The sequence below is a fragment of the Trichosurus vulpecula genome, chromosome 7 (genome assembly GCF_011100635.1).
Source record: "Trichosurus vulpecula isolate mTriVul1 chromosome 7, mTriVul1.pri, whole genome shotgun sequence".
NCBI classification, from domain to species: Eukaryota; Metazoa; Chordata; class Mammalia; order Diprotodontia; family Phalangeridae; genus Trichosurus; species Trichosurus vulpecula.
In genome coordinates, this window is record NC_050579.1 from 251,848,633 (window position 1) to 251,868,198 (window position 19,566).

At 42.6% G+C, this 19,566-nt stretch overlaps 1 protein-coding gene across 1 annotated transcript in view; it reads left to right on the forward strand.

Annotated features, from left to right (window-relative positions):
• The window catches only part of MDGA1 (MAM domain containing glycosylphosphatidylinositol anchor 1), an 84,353-nt gene that overhangs the window by 37,099 nt on the left and 27,688 nt on the right, over positions 1 to 19,566 (forward strand). The window contains exon 2 of the mRNA XM_036768721.1: positions 16,941 to 17,080. Coding sequence (XP_036624616.1) covers positions 16,941 to 17,080 — 140 coding nt within the window. The remainder of the gene's footprint in view (positions 1 to 16,940; positions 17,081 to 19,566) is intronic.

Sequence of the window (19,566 nt, forward strand, 5' to 3'; positions counted from 1 at the left end):
CTCATCTGTAAAATGAGCTGGAGAAGGAAATGGCAAACGCTTCCAGTATCTTTGCCAGGAAAACCCCAAATGGGGTCATGAAGAGTCAGGCATGACTGAAACGACTCAACAACAGCAGACAGCTAAAGACTAAGCTTCTGGAAAATCTGCTGTATGTTTGTCTATCATGTCTGTCTGTCTATCTGTCTGTCTATCATATCTGTCTGTCTATCATGTCTGTCTGTCTATCATGTCTGTCTGTCTATCTGTCTGTCTGTCATGTCTGTCTGTCTGTCATGTCTGTCTATCTGTCTGTCTATCATATCTGTCTGTCTATCATGTCTGTCTGTCTATCATGTCTGTCTGTCTGTCTGTCATGTCTGTCTGTCTATCATGTCTGTCTGTCTATCATGTCTGTCTGTCTATCTGTCTGTCTGTCTGACTCAACAACAACAACAACATTCTACATTATTGATAATGTAGAGTTTTCCAGAAGTGACTGGGATATGACTGATCCCAGGGTCTCTCCCCCAAGATGAGGCTTCTATAACAAGTGTCAGATCAGCCATTATCCTGGAAACTAAGGCAGGACTGGAGAGGCACAGGGTTCTTGTGCACGATCTCCAAAGGAGGGGTTAAGTAGGTGCCAAATTGCTGAGAAGTCATAATACATCTGCTGGAGAAAGCAGGAGCTCACTGACTTGAGTAACATCATAAGCTCTGAAACTCCTGGGTGCCTATGATTAAGTACTCTGGGAAGCTGGGTTAAGAAAACACTCAGGAAGCCTCTCAGATTCCCCCCGGGGTCACACATCAAGACTGAATCTGTCCCATAGGTGATAAGGATGGGGGATTATTTAGTCCTACTAGCCCAATGGTCATCTGAAGCTGAGTAGCAGGGTGCACTCTAGCCTTTAAGCTCCTGTTTCCCTTTAATACCGGTACCCCACCATTTCTGAGTAGCCTTCCACCTTCATGTGAGTTTCTATGACGTGCCCAAACTCTCCTCTACTGTAGCTGAAGCTAGACCTTTATCGTTGCCCCCGATCCTGGGGTAAGGAAAAAGAAGGAGGGTGTATTAATTTGTAGCAATTGCCTGACACTCAGAAGGATAGTTCACTCACCATGAAATTCACAGATACCAAGCATTTCAAGAGTCATCTCTATGCAAATGACTCCCTAAATAGATAAATAAAGGAGTGTTGAAAGCCCCGGACCTAATCAAAGAAAAGGGGCAGACCAGGAAGTGTTAAATTAACAGTAAAAGTGATTCCTTTATGAGATGTGAATTGGTCCCTTGAATGAATCAAAAAAGGAATCAACAGGACAGAGTGAGTAATAAGCCACACCTCAGGGTGACCTTTAAAAGTCAGCTCCTGATGGGATGCACGGAGCTGGAGAAAGGGAAATTGTAAGAAGGCATGTGGAGAGGGAGAGGAGAAGTGCAGTCAGAGGCAAAGACCTCAAAGAAAAGGTCTAGGGCTATAGGAACAAGGCTGCTTGTGCAGAGGAGTGTTGGAACAGATGTTTATTGGGGTTTTTCTCTGAAGCCCCTGGATTACAAACCCCAAAGCCATACTCCTTTATTTTCTTTTTCCCTTTAGGCTCTCTCAACTGAAGTCTGAAATCTTTCACTCTAGGCACAGGAAAGTCTGTTTACCTTTCTTTGTTTTAGACATTTACTTTGTCTTTATAAATAGTCATCAACCAAGGGCCTTTGTTAGTCTGAGTATACTTATTGGAAATGCAGTTGGGAAGGGAAAACATCCCCAGAGGAGAGATAGAGGTAGGTGTTTTTTTCCAGAAGCTTAATCTTTAGCTGGGGGCTTTGAGCTAACAAAATAGTAAAAAGAATTATAGATCTTTAATACTATTTTCCAGAATGGAGAAGGAATGTTTATTTGGATAAACCTAGGCAATGAGTCAGTGGTAGGGTGAGGAGCAAATAGGAAAGGATGAGCAACTCTGATTATCACTCCACTCCACTCCACTCCACCACTGCTACATATATCTCTATTACCCCTATCTGTTGGTCTGTCTATCATGTCTGTCTGTCTGTCTGTCTATCATGTCTGTCTGTCTGTCATGTCTGTCTGTCTATCATGTCTGTCTGTCTATCTGTTTGTCTATCATGTCTGTTCATCTATCTGTCGGTCTATCATGTCTGTCTGTCTATCATGTCTGTCTGTCTGTCAATCTGTCTTGCTCTCATATCTCTCCTGATTTCTGACCCTGCATCCATGACTGGAAGATAGTGGATGCTTTCTGGATGTGGACATCTCAAACTCAATGTATCTAAAAAAAAATCATGTCCATCTCCCCTCATTCTGCACCTTCTGCAGGTTTCCCAAGTTTCTTTTCAGAGTGCTAATATCCTTCCAGTCACCTAAGGATGTGTCTTCAGAGCCTTACTACACTCCTCCCATATCCGTTCAGTTGCTAAGTCTTGTTGATTCAGACTTCGAAAACTCTCCTATTTGTCCCCTTTTCTTCTCTCCCTTCGCCACCACTCTTAAGGTTCTCATCACTTTGGTCCTGGGCTTCTGCAATAAAAATAACTTCCTAATTTTTGCTTCCAATCTCTTTCTTCCCCAATTCATCTTCCACACAGTGCTAAGTCTAGTGCTTAATAAATGCTACTTGACTGACTGACACATGTACATACTGCCTACTATGTACCAGGCACTGTGCTAGGCGCTTTACAATTGTTATCTCATTTGATTCTCACAACAATCCTGGGAGTTAAGTGCTATGATTATCCTCATTTTATAGTTAAGGAAACTGAGACAAATAGAGATTTGCCCAGAGTCACACAGCTAGTCTAAGACTGGATTTGAACTCAGGTCTTCTTGACTCCAGACCAGGGACTTTATCCACTGCACCACCTAGCTGCCCTCTTTCTTTATCATGAAGGATGTTCTCTGAGTAGGAATTGAAAATGTAAAAACAAAAGATATCAATAATTTAAAAAAGAACATAAGCTCTTTGAAGGCAAGGATGGTTTAATTTTTGTCTTAGTATCCCCAGTGCCCTCCTTGTAATAGGTGCTCAATAGTTAGTGGTCTCTTCTATCCCCAAATTTCCAACACTGGGCTAGAGTCACTAGGTCTCTGGGGTAAAGGCTGGAGAGTTAAGATACAATTCAAAACTGCTAGAAGGTTAATCTTTCTTTTTAGGCTTCCAGCTCCTTCTTTCATATACTTCCCTTCCCTTTTCTCCCCCTTCCCCCATCACCTCATGACTGCACTGTTGAGTAGCCTGCTGGTTGGTCTCCCTCCCTGCCTCCAGTCTTTCCTTACTCTAATCCATTCTCCATTTGGCTGCCAGAATGATTTTCTTAAAGGTCAGAGCTGACCAAGTCACCTCTGCCCTCACACACATACACAATGAGCTACCCTGTATACTCCCTATTACATTCAGAATTGAATATAAAATCCTCTTTTGATGATTTAAATCCTTCACAACCTGGACCTTTCCTACCTTTCCAGTCATCATATACTTTAGTTATCCCTCCATGTCCTCTACAATCCAGCAACAGTCTTGATGCTCCTCACACGGGACACTTTACCAACATGTCTTGCACTGGATGTCCAACCCCCCCCTCCACCCCCACCTCAAATGCTTTCCCTCTTCCACCTCTGCTCAAATTTCACCTTCTTTAAGGTATTTCCCTTGAATTCCACCCCTCTCCACCAGTGCTAGTACTAGTCCTGGACCATCAGTCCTGTTTCCAGCCATCTTCCAGGGAAATAACTCCTGTGGAGAAGAGGCTAGCAATCACCATCAGCTGCCAACCTACTGTTACAAGTAAGGCAGGAAAGTCAACCTGGCTGGAGCAGCACCTCATGACTGCCCTGTCTTTCCCTACTCCAATCCATTCTCCATTCAGTTACCCAAAATGATTTTCTTAAAGGTTAGATATGACTAAGTCACTCAATTCCCCCCCCCCCGCCCCTCCACAATGATCTCTCCTCAAGGTGTCCTGAGAGAAACAAGAGGTGGCATGTGCCAGACAAGACAGTCCACCACCACCTTAAACACTATTCCCCTCAGACTTTCATGGAGACAGCCCAGGATCCTGAACCCAAGAGCCTTGTGCCCTGGCTATTGTGTTGAGAGGCAATCTTTAAGACTGAAGCCTGGCCGCTGTGCTGGCAGGTGCTACAGCCCACATCTACTGAAGATCCAGCCAAGAAAGTCCTTGGTCCTGTCAAATATTTCAGTATCAGAAACTGATGTCATTTTATCTGTGGAAATGGCATTCAAGAGAAGGCATTATGATCTGTTTTTGCCACTGCTCCCTAAGGACCATGGGAGCTTTCCATCTAACTTGGAGTTGAAAACTCAAATTTGTGTTGTCTCTCCCATTAACCTGTGAGTTCCTTGAGAGTAGGATTTCTGCTTGTAACTCTAGTGCTTAGAATTGTGCTTTATCCATAGTAAGTGCTTAAGCTGCAGCTAGGTGGATAGAGCACCAGCCCTAGAGTCAGGGGGATCTGAGTTCAAATCCATTCTCAGACTCTTATTAGCTGTGTGACCCTGGGCAAGTCACTTAACCCCATTTGCCTCAAAAACAAAAAATATAGTAAGTGCTTAATAAATAAATTTCTTTTTCCATTCATTTATCAGAGCCTTCTCTCTGACATTATTTTCCACTTACACTGTATCTATCTTGTTTGTATGTAGTTGTTATCATGTTGTTTCCTCCATTGAACTGTGAACTCTTGAAGGCAGGGGGACTGGGCTGTTGCCTTCCTTTGTACCCAGAGTACTTAGTACAGTGCCTGGCACATAGTAAATACTTAATGCATGCTTGCTGACTGACTGACTGACTGACTTTTTAAAACCAGCTCCAGTGAAGTTGGGATACAGCATTGCTTCGGAGCCTCATTAGCTTCTAGGGCCCTCCAGCAGGTGTCTGGTTCATCCCCTTGCCTGCAGGCAAGCCTGTAGCTTTCTGAAACTTACCTTGCGTGGGGGCTCCATGCCATTGTGTCCGGGCAACAGTGAAAAGCACAGCTGGACTTAGACATTTGGGCCATGGAAGGACTTATAATCAGTCTTGCTGTGGGAAGGTTGTTTTGATGAAGCAGGAGGGCTGAGTCCTCTGATGAGGTCCCACAAGGTCCCCCTCTCAGCCTGGGTTCTTGGGCTTCCACCAACCATAAGTCCAGAAAGTTACTGGCTGGGTGCCCTTCAGCCAAGCAGCCTCCCAGGCTCGTGACTGGGGCTCACTCTGCTGCTAATTAAAAGAGAAAAGCCCGTTAATATTTCAGCACTGTTAACTCAGTTAAATTATTAAGTGTCCATTTGCATTACATGCATAAAAGGATCAATAAACATTCTTGCACAGAGGAGCTGGGCAGAGGAGGGGGGCCAAAAATAGGAGGGGTGGTTTCTGAGAAAGGCCAATGAACATGGCTCAATGGATCCATCCAGCAAAGTCTAAAGAGAGGGGGCTTGATGTTGTGCCCAGTGCTACGTTAAATACTTGAGGTCAGGGGAGAAGGGAGGAAACTAAGCCATATGACAAGAGGGTCTGAACATATGGTCTCTAGCTCACAGTGATTCTCCCTCCTCTGAATTCCTATAGCCTTCTTTTCTCTCATTGCTCACCATATGCTGCATCATATTGCTATTTCATCTTTTTATGTACCTGTTCATGTCCTGTCTCCCCAGCTAGACTCCTAGAGGACATGTCCTGTCTCCTTAGCACATAGGTTAGCACCCCTGCTGCATTGCAGGTGTTTAATAAATATTGATCATAAGGTCTATGGCCCCTGCCTTCAAGGATCTTATAGTCTAGTAGTCAGTCAAACTTCCCCCACCCTCTTTAAGTTTGCTTGACCTGAGATTTCAATCAACTGTGCAAATGCGGCCAACTCTCCTTTATCCAGCTGGTGATCATCCTGGCTATAGATTGTTCCCATCCCCCACATCTTACACAATCATAGAATTAAATAATTCCCCCTAGAACACCTAGTTTCTTTCCAAGCTCAGCTTAAATGCTTCCTCCTACATGAGGCCTTTCCTAATTCCCTCTCCCCTGCTCCCCCCACTGCTGCTAGTGCCTCCCCTCTTAATTGCCTTCTGCTTATTTTACATATATTTTGTATACACTCATTTTACATATAAATCAGTTGACTAGCATTTATTAAGGTCCTACTATGTACCAGGCACTATGCTAAGCACTGGGGATGCAGAGAAAAACAAAAAATAAAAACTGTCTCTGCTCACAAGGAGCTCACAGTCTAAGGGATAAGACAACAAAATGCAAACAATCATGTACAAACACAATATATACAGGATAAATTGGGGATAGTCTCGGAGGGAAGGCACTAAGATTAAGGAGAACTGGGATAGGCTTGTTGAAGAAGGTTAGACTTTAGCCTAGACTTGAAAGAAGCCAGGAGCAGAGGTGAGGAAGGAGATCATTTCAGGAATGGGCAGAGAATGCCCTGACTGGAGTTGAGAACTGGAGTATTACATGCTGTATATATCTGCCCCCCAAATAACCTAAGTTCCTTGAGGTAAGAGAATGTTTCACTTTTGTATTTTGTATCTCCAGATCCTAGTGCAGTGCTGGCACATAATAGGAACTTAGTAAGTACTTTTTGATTGATTCAAGGGATCTCAGGGGTCCACTCAATCTTTACTAGACAATAAGAATTCCATCTACAACACCCCCAATAAATGATCATCCATCTACTGCTCAAACATCTCAACTGGTAGGGAATTCATTTTTCCTTACCCTAAAGGCAGCCCTTTTTATTTTTGGAGTATAGAAAGGTGGGGCTGGTGGACTGATATAGGTCTTGGTAAACTCTATGAGGTGAGACATAGAGTCATATCCTAACACATCTCCTTAAACTTCTAGCACAGTGCTCTACATAGACTAGGTGCCTAGTAAATGTTGATCAATTTAGCAAAGCAGGGAAAATAGGATTTTATCTCCCAAGGTAAGGAAATTTCCATTCAAAGACCTTCCAGTCTACTGTGGTAACTTCCAAGAAAAGATGCAAAAAGAATCCAAAATCAAGCCTAGAGTTCCTCCTTTCCCTACCCCACCATGTCTTCCTGTTACCTTGTTGTCAAGTTAACTTACAAGTTACATTAGCAGTCACTGACTGTAGGGGAAAATTCACACAGGAGCAAGTGCTTCTGGGAAATAGAAATGCTCCTTGAGGGCTTGTAGGTACCATGGACAGCGCAATCCTGTTTATAGCCTTTCTAAGTGCTCTAGAAGGAGGAGTCCCAAACTTATGTCCACTAAGTGGTAAAATCTCCCCAACTGTCCAGTTATACCTACATACAGCATCCCTTCAGCAGAGAACATAGCCTTAATGGAATTCATCCACTAATTTTGGGACTGGATTAGGTGACCCCTAATGAAGTCCTGTCACCTCTAAAATTCTATGGGCCTTGTGATTCTCACATTCTATGATTGTAAGATTCTATGAATTCAGGTTCAATTTGAAGGATTCCAGCAGACAGTGTAGAATACTGTATGACCTAAAACGTTGAAGTTGGAGCTACTGGGTAGGATTCCTGGGAAGGAAGAGAAGCCCTTGATAAACCAGACGTGTTCTCCCTGCTGAGAACTTCAGTTTCCTGCCTCAATATTCTGGTTTTAGGTTTTGCAATAAGGTTTTCATCCTTTAGGGGCTGTCCAGAATGGGAGGGAGGGATGGCCAGAGGGAGATAGGGATGGGTTTACTGTCTGGATTCTGGAAAACACGGCTCTGGTACTCTTCTCCCAAACTTGTCTATCCATGATAAACCTTTTGCTTTTCTAATTGGCCTAGTACAGTGGGAAGAGTTCTGGGCTGGGAGTCAGGAGACTTGGGTTCTTTTGCTGACATCACTATTAACTCTCTGTGTGACATGGGGCTTATCACTGCCTTTCTAGGCCTCATCTGTAAAGTAAGGAAGAGGAATACATGCCCTTGCTTACCTCAAGGAATTTTTATGAGGCAAGAAAAAGTTTCTGGAAATAAAAGTTTTGGAAAATATGAAATCCTTTATAAATGTAAGGAACTATTATATTTATCTGTGGATTTTGGCTACCTAGAATAGAACAAACATGGCCTTTATCCCCAGAATCTCCAGGGGAATGAAGAGAGAAGAGAAAGAGAACACACGTGTCCCTGGTGGCAAAGTGGATATTGTCGAGGCAGTTGGTGGTACAATGAATAGAGCACAGGAAGACCTGAGTTCAAAATGGTCCTCAGACACTTTCTAGCTGTGTGACTCTGGGCAAATTACTTAATCTCTATTTATCTCAGTTTCCTCAATTGTAAAAGATAATCAAATGTCATAATATTTGAAGAGGAGGAAAAGAATTACAGGAAGAAAGATGAGGAGAAGTAAGAGGAAGAGGAGGAGAAAAAAGAGGAGGAGGAGGAGGGAAGAGGAAGAGAAGAAAGGGAGGAGGAGAAGGAGGAGAAAAAGGAGGAGGAGGAGGAGGTGAAGGAGGGAAAGGAGGAGGAGGAGGGAGGAGAAGTAGAACAACTTAGTATAGTGCCTGGCACATTGTAGGTCCTATATAAATGTTTCTTCTGTTCTCTTAATCCCTCTGTGCACTAATCCTTGGGTCAATGTAGGGGACTTCCAGGTGTGGAAACTCCCTCCATGTATGTAGAGCATCAATTTCTCTGATATTTTATTGTCTTGAAGAATGCCTGGGGTAGTAAGGTTAAGTGCCTTGCATATGGTCACATAGCTATTATGTGACAAAACGTGGACTCTGGTCTTTGGATTCTAAGGCTAATGCTCTATTGACCATGTTAGACTCCCATTCACCTCCATTCCTATAATGTATTTCTGATGTTTATTTAATGTCTATCCTAAATGTTCCCTTAAACTCTATCTCAGGGTTTGAGGCAACCAAGTCCCTTTGGGCAGGGTTCATGCCCAAATTGATTTATCTGTTCATCCCAGTACCATATACAGTTCAGCAATTATTTTATAAGGCTCTGGGGACACAGGGATAAAGAAAAAGACATTCTTTGCCCTCTGGTAGCTTACATTCTACTGAGGATGTAACACATAGAAAAGGATCCTGTTGTCACAGAATTTTACAGATCAATTAATGAGCATTTATTAAATACCTACTATGTGCTGGACATTGTGCTAAGTGCAGGTGAGGAGACTGCAGCTCAGAGAGATGAAGCTATTTGACCCAGTAAGGTAGTGGCAGAGCCAGGATTAAAATTCAGGCCTGATGTTCTTTCCAGTGTTGTACCTTGCCCCGGGAGATAAGACTTTTGGGTAATCTTCACCCCCACCCCTGCTCTCTATCTATACAGCTGTAAATTGTGGGCAGAGCTATTGTTTCAGAGTTCATCCCAGCTTGTAGATCCTGGGTCCACTGGCGACTGCCTTTCTATCTGCCTCCAAGTGAGCCTAATATCTTTGCTCACCCAGATTTCCCCATTCCCCTACTCCTATTCATTCCTCATTACTGTTCTCCTTCGAGGCTGTTGCTGCTGGTGCTGCTGTTGCTCTGTCTGCCCTCCAGACTCCCTTAGCAATGACCCATTGTTTGATATTGGACTTCAGGGCATCCTGACGGCATTTCTTTGACCCTCCCTGCCCGGCATGACAGGCACTTAAAAGCTTTTTGCTGGAGGCTGAGATCACGACCCACAGCATTGTAGAGCACTTGTACTTGACAAAACACTTTCCATCTAGTCTATGATTTTACTGTCACTGTGATCCCCTTGGGTCTTCAGATCAGGCAGAGATGAGTCTCTCTTTTTTACAGATGGGGAAACCAAGGCCTGCAATGAGTCAGTAGTTAGTACTGGAGACAAGTCTAGAACACAAATCTATGACTCCCAGGCAAGGGCAAAACGCACACATTCCCAAATGCATAATTCGTCACTCTGAGATTTTAGATCTAGAAGACATTTTAGAAGTCATCTAGTCCAATGCTTCCATTTTACAGATGAGGAAACTGAGGCCCAGGAATGTTATGTGACTTTCCTAGAGTCATATAGGCATTCAGTGAGGTAGAAATTAAACCCAATTCCTCTGATTCCAAATCCTGTGCTCTTTTCACTGTATCGCAATGCCTTCTGTTATGAGGAGTAATTATAATACCATGTTATAAATAAAAAGAAATAAAGGGCCAAGAAATACAAAGCATTTATACAGTGCTTAAAGGTTTTGCAAAGCAGACTATAAATGTCATCGCGTTTGATCCTCACAACAATACTGTGATATAGGTGGTATTATTATGCCCATTTCAGATGGCTGAGAGGCTGAGAGCAACTACGTAACTTGCTCAGGTTCACATAGCTAGTAAGTATCTGAGGCAGGATTAGAACACTGGTCTTCCTGACTCAAATCTAGATCTCTATGCACTGTGGCATCAAACCAAATCAAATGAAAGAATGTATGTGCAAGCGTCTGTATAGATGTAAGCTGCTATTACTCTTTTATTGTCATTATTATGGCTGGCACTGCTCCATTCACTAGGTAGTGAAGAGTGTTTGTCCCCGAGCTTGGAGGAAAGGCATCTTCCTAGAGCGTATTAAGGGTCAGATAGAAACCAGGGGAGAGGTGGGAAATATTGTAGGTCTCTGAAGTTGGGCAAACCACTTTAGAAGTAAAAGCTTTGAGGTAGGGGGAAGGGAAGATGTTCCTGGGATTCTAAAAATGGTGTTTTGAGCACAACAGGGAAAACTTCATTATTCTCCTAGAACCATTATTCTTACTGGGAGCTGGGCTTGGATTGGCTACCCGGACAGCATCCCACCCCAGAGGCTATGAATTCAGGGATTATGTCCTGTATCATCTTCCCTTATGGAGTTGGGAGGGAATAGAGGAGGAAAGTTCCTATCTCTGGGGATTCTCTGGTCTGATGGAGGGACAGTTCCTTCTTTTCCATGTTGCTCCCCATCTGACAGAGAGACACAGTCTCTGTCATCAAGAAGCCCTTAGTCTAATTGGGGAGATATATTTCCTGCCCCCAAGGTGGCCCTTAGTCTGTTTGAAAGACATAGTCGCTGCTCTCAGAAAGCCTCCAGTGTGAAGAGAGAGACAAATCCCTTGACCTCAAGAAGACAAAAGAAGTATAAGATGTGCCATAATCCCTGTCTTCAAAGAGTTTGAAATCTATGGAACATTATGGTGCTACAAAAAATTATAAATATGAAGCATACAATCACAATGAAATGACATAGAGTGAAACTGGTAGAATCAGAACTATATACACAGTTGCCCAGCTATATTTTTTAAAGTAGAAAGGAAGAAAGGAAAATGAGAGGGAGGAAAGCAGAAGGGGACACAGAAAAAAGTTTCTCCTTTGCTTTCTTGTTTACTTATTTGAAGAACCTAAACTAGGGCAGGGTGAATGGGGCTTTGCCCTAGGGTACTTAATTTAAAGTGTGCTGACAGCACTTTCAAGCTTTCAAAACCTTCCTTAACAAGATTAATTAGTTAAAATAGGAAGATACCAGATGGTAGGCTGGAATAAGTTGCCTTCCCCACTCTGTATGTCCCCCTCCTCTCCGTTTCTCTCATCATGGCAGCCATCTTAACAGTAACAGGCGTCCTAAGGTCATACTGGAGGCAAGAACAAGGCTGACTTGAACAGGGAGCTGAATGGCTCTTTCACATCAGGATTACTAACCAAAAGGGGAAAAGAATGTTTTCTTTGATATGATTCCATAGAAATCAGAGATAACATTTAAATTTAAGTGGGGGATCATAAGTGCTTAAGGGAGGCAGTGTGGTACAGTGGAAAAAACACTGACTCCAAAGTCAGGACTTTGGTTCGAAGACCACTTCTGTCACTTACTACCTGTGTGACCATGGACAAGTCTCAACTCAAGTCTCAACAATTTCCTCAACTGTAAAATAAGAAGGTTGTACTAGGCGGCCCCTGAGATTGCTTCCAATTCTAGACCTATGATGCCATAAGGTTTAGATGAAAGAAATGAATATGTTTATCCTGCAAAAGAAAAGATTTAGGGGAGAGAAAAGAGAGCTGTCTTTCAGCATTTGACTAGCTTTCATGCAGAAGGAGGATTGCACTTATTTCACTTTGACCCCAAAGGTTGAACTAGAAGCAATGGGTAGAAGATTCTGGGAAGCAAGAAGAATCTTCCTATTAGAGCTATTTAAATAAGGAATCAGCTACTTCAGGATACTATAACTCCTAAGACAGCTAGTTAATTCAGGGGATAGAATGCTAGACCTAGAGACAAGTTCTTTGAGGATGAGAACTTACTGTCTGCCCCATCAGATTGAGAGTTTCAGCATCACAGAACCAGCCTTGAAGTTGGAAGGCATCTGCTCCAATAAAAAGCTGGATAGAAATCCAGCCTCCAAATGAAGACCCAACAAACATGCACACACACAGACACACAGACACACACACAACACCACCACCACCACCACTACCACCATGAGGGGGAGCACACTAATAATAACAGCTAGCATTTAAGTGTTGGTGCTAGTGATTTAAGGTTTACAAAACGCTTTAGATATGTTATCTCATTTGGTTTTATGAAGGTGCTATTTTTATCCCTATTTGACAAATGAGGAAACTGAGGCAGAAAAGGATGAAAGGACTTGACGAGAGTCATAGAGTCTGAGGCTAGATTTGAACTTACTAGCTATGTGACTCATATGTGACTCATACTAGCTATGTTTCCTCATTTGGCAAATAAGGAGGAAAAAAACACCTTCACAAGGATTGTTCTAAAGACCAAATAAGATAACATATAAAGCATTTCATAAATGTTAAAGCACTTTATAAATGCTAGATATTATTATTATCATGCTCCACTCATGAGGTTGGGTGGAGAGGGAGGGAGGAGGTGGTGAGGTTCTTAAATTGGAGGCTGGATGACCATCTGGGAATGATACAGAGGGCATTTCTATTCATCTTTGTGTTAGTGTAGATGACCATTGAGGTCCCTTCCAACTTTGAGACTGATTCTGTGATCTTGGAACTCTCAATCTGATGGGGTAGACAGTTAAGTTTCTGTTCTCAAAGAACTCCCCTTATATGGCCCCCTTTGAGGGACCATCCTATCTTGAGCCCACCATTCCTCCTCTACCTCCCACTGCTTCCCAAATCTTCTCAACTGTGAAGTGAGTGACCAATGAACTAAAGACTCAGACTAGAGACTGAGCAACTTCCAGCAAGGAATCTAAGACCTTTCCCTTTTCCCCAGCTCATACAGCTGCAGTGGGATACAGACATAGAGAATGGTTTCCTTCTAGGACACTAGGGACAGGGAACAAGGGGCTTTGTCCTGGAAGATGGTGGACATCTGAGGGCTCACTGAAGGTGCAATAAGGCATAATGAGTAGATCATTGAACTTGGAGTTATGAAGACCTGGGTTCAAATCTCACCTTAGACACAAGCGGTGTGACCCTTGGCAGGTCATTTGACCTCTCTGTCCTTCATTTCCCTCACTTATAAAATGGAAGAGTTGGACTTGATGGTCTCTAAGTTCTCTTCTAGCTCTGAATCTATGATCCTATTATCCAATGACACTGTGAAATGGTATCCATCCAATCATTTTCTGAGTTTGGACCAACTCAAAAGTACATTGCTCAGACAAAGTCAACTTTGGATTGAACATCATCCTTGCAAAGAACCCTGTCCATACTAGGAATTGTGTGTGTGCCTGGTACAGAGAGAGTTAAGGATTAAGGAAGAAAACAACCCCCAAGCTGATGAGAGGAGACATAGTCCCTACTCTTAGGGATCTCTCACTCTTATGAGAGGAGACATTGTTCCTACCATCCTAGGCTGATGGAAGGATATCATCATATCACACCCCTAGCTGTGGATGTTCCTAAAGTTGTGTCCTAGGCTTTCTTCTCTTCTCCCTCTATGTTCTCTTTCTTGATAACCTCTTTAGCTCCTGTGGGTTTAACTATCTTCTCTATGCAGATGGTTTTTCAGTCCCACATCACCATTTGCTTATTGGATATTTCAAACTGGATGCCCTTGAGACATTTCAGAGTCAACATGTACACAACTGTCCTCATTATCCTTCCCCTGCCCTAACTCTTCACTCTTCCAAACTTCCCTGTTTCACCATCCTTCTTATCTCCCAGGTTCATAATGTTGGCATTATTAACTCCTCACTCTCTCTCACTTAACATATCCAATCAGTTGCCAAATTTTGCCATTTCTACCTTTACAGCATCTCTGCTATCCAACTGCTTCCCTCCACTCACACAACTATCACTTTAGTTCAGACCTTCATGTCTTCTCACTTAATTGGCCTCCCTGCCTCAAGTCTCTTCCCCATTCCAGTTCATCCCCACACTGCTGCCAACATATGACTCCTCAACTCAGTCAACTCCAGTGGTTTCCTATTGCCTCTGAGATAAAATAAAAACCCTTCTATTTAGTGTTTTAAACCCCTTGTAATTACCCCTTGTAATCTAGAGCCTACATATCTGCCCAGCCTCTTAGACACTACTCCCCTCCCACACTCTTCTGCAAAGAGCTATCTATTCCAGATCATCAGAGTCAGTCATCAGTCAACAAACATTTATTAAGCACTTGTTATTAGCCAACTTTTGTGCTAACCACTGAGGATACAAACAAAGAAAAAAAAAACAGTTCCTGACTTCAAAGATCTATACAGAATGGGAGTAAGGCAATCTGAGAGGGTAAGACACTAGCAGCTGGGAGAGTATTGGGAAAGGACTTTGGGCTTTGATCCGAGTATAGAAAAAAGCCAAGGAAACTGAGAGGCAGAGAGTTAAGAGGGCAGACCATTCCAGACGTGGGGGACAGTCATTGCGAAAGTACAGAGATGGGAGATAGTATATAAGATTTTGTGTATGAGGAATGAAAGCAGGGCAGTAAATTTGGATGGCAAAGAATTGTAAAGTGTAAGAACACTGAAAAGATAGGAAGGAGAAGTTTATGAAGAGTTTTAAATGTTAAATAGAGGAGTTTAAATTTGATCCTGGAGGTAATAGAGAGCTACTGGAGTTCTTTGAGCAGGGGGTTACATGGGCAGAATAATCACTTTGTCAGCGGAGTGGAGGATGGATTGGAGTAGAGAGAGAGAGAGATTTGAGGTAGAGATAAATCCGGATGAGAGGTGATGAGGGCTTGCACCAGAGTGGTGGCAATATGAATAGAGAGAAGGGGATGTCAGTGTTGAAGGGAGAAATGATAAAATTTGACAATGGATTGGATACGGATGAAGAACCAACAAAGGAGATTGAGAAGAAGCAGTCATACAGATAGGACCAGAAGAGAGCAGTGTCGTGAAGACCTTGAGAAGACAGAGTATTTAAAAGAAGTTGATCAACAGAGTCAAATGCAACAGAGAAGTCAAGAAGGGCATGGGTTGAGAAATGCCCACTAGATTCTGCAATTAAGAGATCACTGGTAACTTTGAAAAGAGTTACATTCAGTTGAATGATGAGGTCAATTCAGACTATGGAGAGTTAGGAGTGAGAGGAGAGGAAGTGGAGGCATTTAGTGTTGATTGCTTTCTCAGAGTTATTTATTCAGAAAAGGAAAAAGAGATAAAGGATAATAGCCATCTATCAGGATGATAGGATCAAGTGTGGATTTTTTTAAAGGATAGACCTGTTTTGTACGAAGAGTCAGCAGTTAGGGAGAGAATAAAGATAAAAGAGAGTGGGGAAGTAGGGGGAGCGATCTGTTAGAGAGCTTAGAAGAGGATGGAATTAAGGGTGAGTGAAGAGGGGTTGGCTTTGGTGAGGAGAAAGACCACCTCTTTAAATGAGACCCACATGAAGGAGATGCTGGGGAAGATGTCTCAATGATGTGAGATAAGGAAGAGGGAAAAAGGAGGAATTCTTGGGGAATAGAACCAATCTTTTTGTAGTGTTCTCCATCCCAAACTACCTTGTACATAATATTTTTGTATTTGTTCATTTTATATTTATGCTGTATATATCTCATATATTCTGTATACATTTTCTGTATGCCTATATTTTCAAACATAGTCTCCCCCATTTAAAAGTAAGCTCCTTGTGTGTAGGGTTTGTTTTATTCTTTATAATTGCAGTCCTAACCGGTAGCACAGTGCCTAGCACTGTGTGTGCTTAATAAAGATTTGTTGATTGACTTGTGATTCCTGCCCTTAGGGAACTTCCAATCTGGTGGAAGAATTGTAATTCCCACCTTCAAGTGCTCTTTGTTGGGTGGAGGAGACATAGACCCTTCCTTCAGGGAGTATCCACTGTCTCATCCTTCCTTCCGCCCTCCCACACCCACAAGGAATAGGGGGGTCTGCTGTAGTGATGAATCCAAATGCAAGTGGGTATACTTCAAACTGAATCTATAGGGGTAGCAGAGATGTAGAATAAAAGAGTTTTCAAAACCTCCATTTTAAGGAAGGGTCCAGATCAGCCATCCTCCATTCTCCAGACTTTGACATAGTGATGCAGCTGCCTCTTCCTATCACTCCTTTGACCCACTCCTCTCGTTGGTAAGTTTTTCACCTCTACTTTTGAGGGAGTGCCCAGATCAACCATTTTTTCATTCTCTGGACTTTGCCAACATGCCACTGCTAGGGTACCTTCCTTTTACTCTTCCCATTTTGTCTCCCTGTTATGTATCTTCCCCCCATTGGAATGTAAGCTCCTTGAGGGCAGGAACTATATTTTTTTGCCTTTCTTTATATCCCCAATCCTTAACACAGTACCTGACCAATAGTAAACCTTAATAAAGTCTTGTTGACTAGATTTGGCTTGATTTGTTGTAGGGAAAGGGGACAGCCTAATCCTAACCTCATTTTCCACACCTTCTCTGGACTGGGACCCCGGGAGAGTCTGAGATAGGAGAGTCCCACGATTCAGGTCATATCTCTATTGCCTACCTGTCATCCTGGGACTTGGATTTATCCTTAGACATCTCCTTCGTCCCTAACCCACCCACTTTTCTCTCTTTCCCCTCCTTCTTTTCTCTAATATTCGCTTCCTTCTTTTTCTTCAGCTCCAGCTCAGGCTCAGATTGTCCATGCAGGCCAGGCATGTGTAGTGAAAGAGGACAACATCAGTGAACGTGTCTACACTATTCGTGAGGGGGATACCCTTGTTTTGCAGTGCCTTGTCACTGGGCACCCACGACCCCAGGTAATGCTTCCTTCCTTACAGTGGGCTGGATCAGAAGCCTCTGCTCACTCATGACCCTGTTTCTCATTCCAATTAGTCCTTTGATCAGGGCTGTTGTAAGGTTTAAAGGAGAAAATGCATGTAAAGTGTTTTGTAAACTGTAAAGTGTCCTGTTAATGTCAGGTATTATGAATGATATCATCCACACCTTTAATACTTCCAGCCTTTTCCCACAGACTTAATTGTCCAACTATTTCCCCATCTCTGTGTCATAGATTCATAGATTGCTAGAACTGGAAAAGAATTTAGAGGTCTCATCCAGTCCACTTTCCACATTTTACAGAAGAGGAAACTGAGACTCACAAAACTGGGTCATGTTTATAGTCCCATAGGGAGTTCATGGCACAGCCAGGACTTGAATCCATATCTTCTGACTCCTAGTTCCATGTTTTTGTACTAAGCAATCCTCCCTCCTCTCCTGTCCTCCTAATGCCTCAAAGGCAAGAGTGAGCCCATAGCTGGATCACTTTAACACCAGAGCAGGACCCTGGGCTCAGGACACAGACCTGGGCTCAGGCCTATAGCTAACTAACCAGGATACAGGGTTGGAACCCAAAGCAAGACTGAATTGAAGTTCTTTTTAATGAATCAGCTAGTTGATAAAGGCTGACAGTTGTCTGGGGCCAGTAACTGTTTCCAGGAGTTCCAACCAGGGGTAAGCCTTTAGTTGTGTTGATCAGACCCAAACTGTTGGTGAGGATCTTGCAAAGCCCAGACCAGGAGGGCAGCAATCAAACTACACCCTAGATCAGACTGATTAGGGCATGTTGAAAACTTAAATTGAAAAATGCTTGTGAGAATAATACCCATAAAATCCACCAAGCAGGCTTGATATGAGGATAAAATGAGATATTTGAAAAACCTTGAAATGTTATGTAAAGAAAGGATGGCCATTACTGTGAGTAACAAGATAGGGAAAGGTCATTGTCAGATGTAGTTTCACAGAGAAGTTGGAGAAGTATGGGAAGAATTTGGTACTCAGCTGCTGTTCTCCTTCCCACTGAGAAAATGGTCTTAAGCTGCAGTAGAAGTTATTATAGTTGGACTCTAAGAAAGACTTCCTGACCATGGGGTTATGAGATACTAGAATAGAAAACAATGGATCCTTTTATTTTTTCCTTTTATATATTTTATTGATGCTATTTTTAAAAATAATATTACTTACTTCCCAAAGATGCCCTCTGGCCTCAATAGATCTCTCTTTTGTAATAAATAAGTATAGTTACTCAAAACATAAAGACAATCATTATTCTTATAATAAATCAGCAGTAAGTATTTATTGAGCTCCTATTTGGAAATGGAATGGAAAAATATTTTTAAAGTGCTTTCTAAGTCAATAAACATTTATTAAGTGACTGTTATGTGCCAGGTGCTGTGCTGAGCTCCGGGGATACAAAAAGAGGCAAAAGACAGTCCTTGCCATCAAGGAGCTCACAATTTAATCAGAGAGACTACAAGCCAACATATATGTATGAACAAGCTATATACAGGATAATTAGGAAATAATTAAGAGAGGGAAGGCACTATTAAGCATTAAGAGGGGTTGGAAAGGCTTCCTGTAGAAGAAGGGATTTTAATTCAGACCTAAAAGAAGCCAGAGAATCCAGGAGGTGAAGATGAGGAAGGAAATCATTCTAGGCATGGAGGACAGCCTGAGAAAATGTCCAGAGCAGAGAGATGGAGTGTTTTGTTTGTGGAATATCCAGGAGGCCAGTGTCATTGGATTGAAGAGTATGTGGTGTGGACTAATGTGTAAAAAGGCTGAAAAGAGTGGTAGGTAGATGGGGCAATGGATAGAGCACGGGCCTTGGAGTTAGGAGGACCTGAGTTCAAATCCAACCTCAGACCAGACATTTGTCACTAGCTGTGTGACCCTGGGCAAGTCATTTAACCCCAACTGCCTCAAAAAAAGTATGGAAAGGTAGGAGGGGCTAGGTTACAAAGGGCTTTGAATGCCAAGCACTGGGCATATACACAGAAAATCTAGAGTCTGAGGACAAACTTCACAGAACAAACCCCTTTAATAAAAGGATTTGTTCTGTAAAACTTGGACTTAGTCAAAAGTACTACCCAAAGATCTACAAGGCCACTCCTGATCTAGACAGTCCCTGCTCCAAGGAGCTCACATTCTTCTGTACAGTTGATAGAGTGCTAGACTTGGAATCAGGAAGACCAGAGTTCAAACCCTGCCTTTGACCCTTACTAGCTCTGTGACTCTGGGTAAAAGTCATTTAAACCATCTTAGCCTTCATTTCCTTATCTGTAAATCTATAAGTTGTTGAGTAGGCATGGACCTACATTGGTCAAGGGAGATCCCCATACTAATGAAATCACAGGCTCAATCCTTATCTCTAGTGAAGTGCCAGGCACACATTGGCTTTGTCTGGAAATGTCTGCCTTTCTCTGGAGATTTTTGGAAATAGAACAAAACTTAAATAGTTTGACCT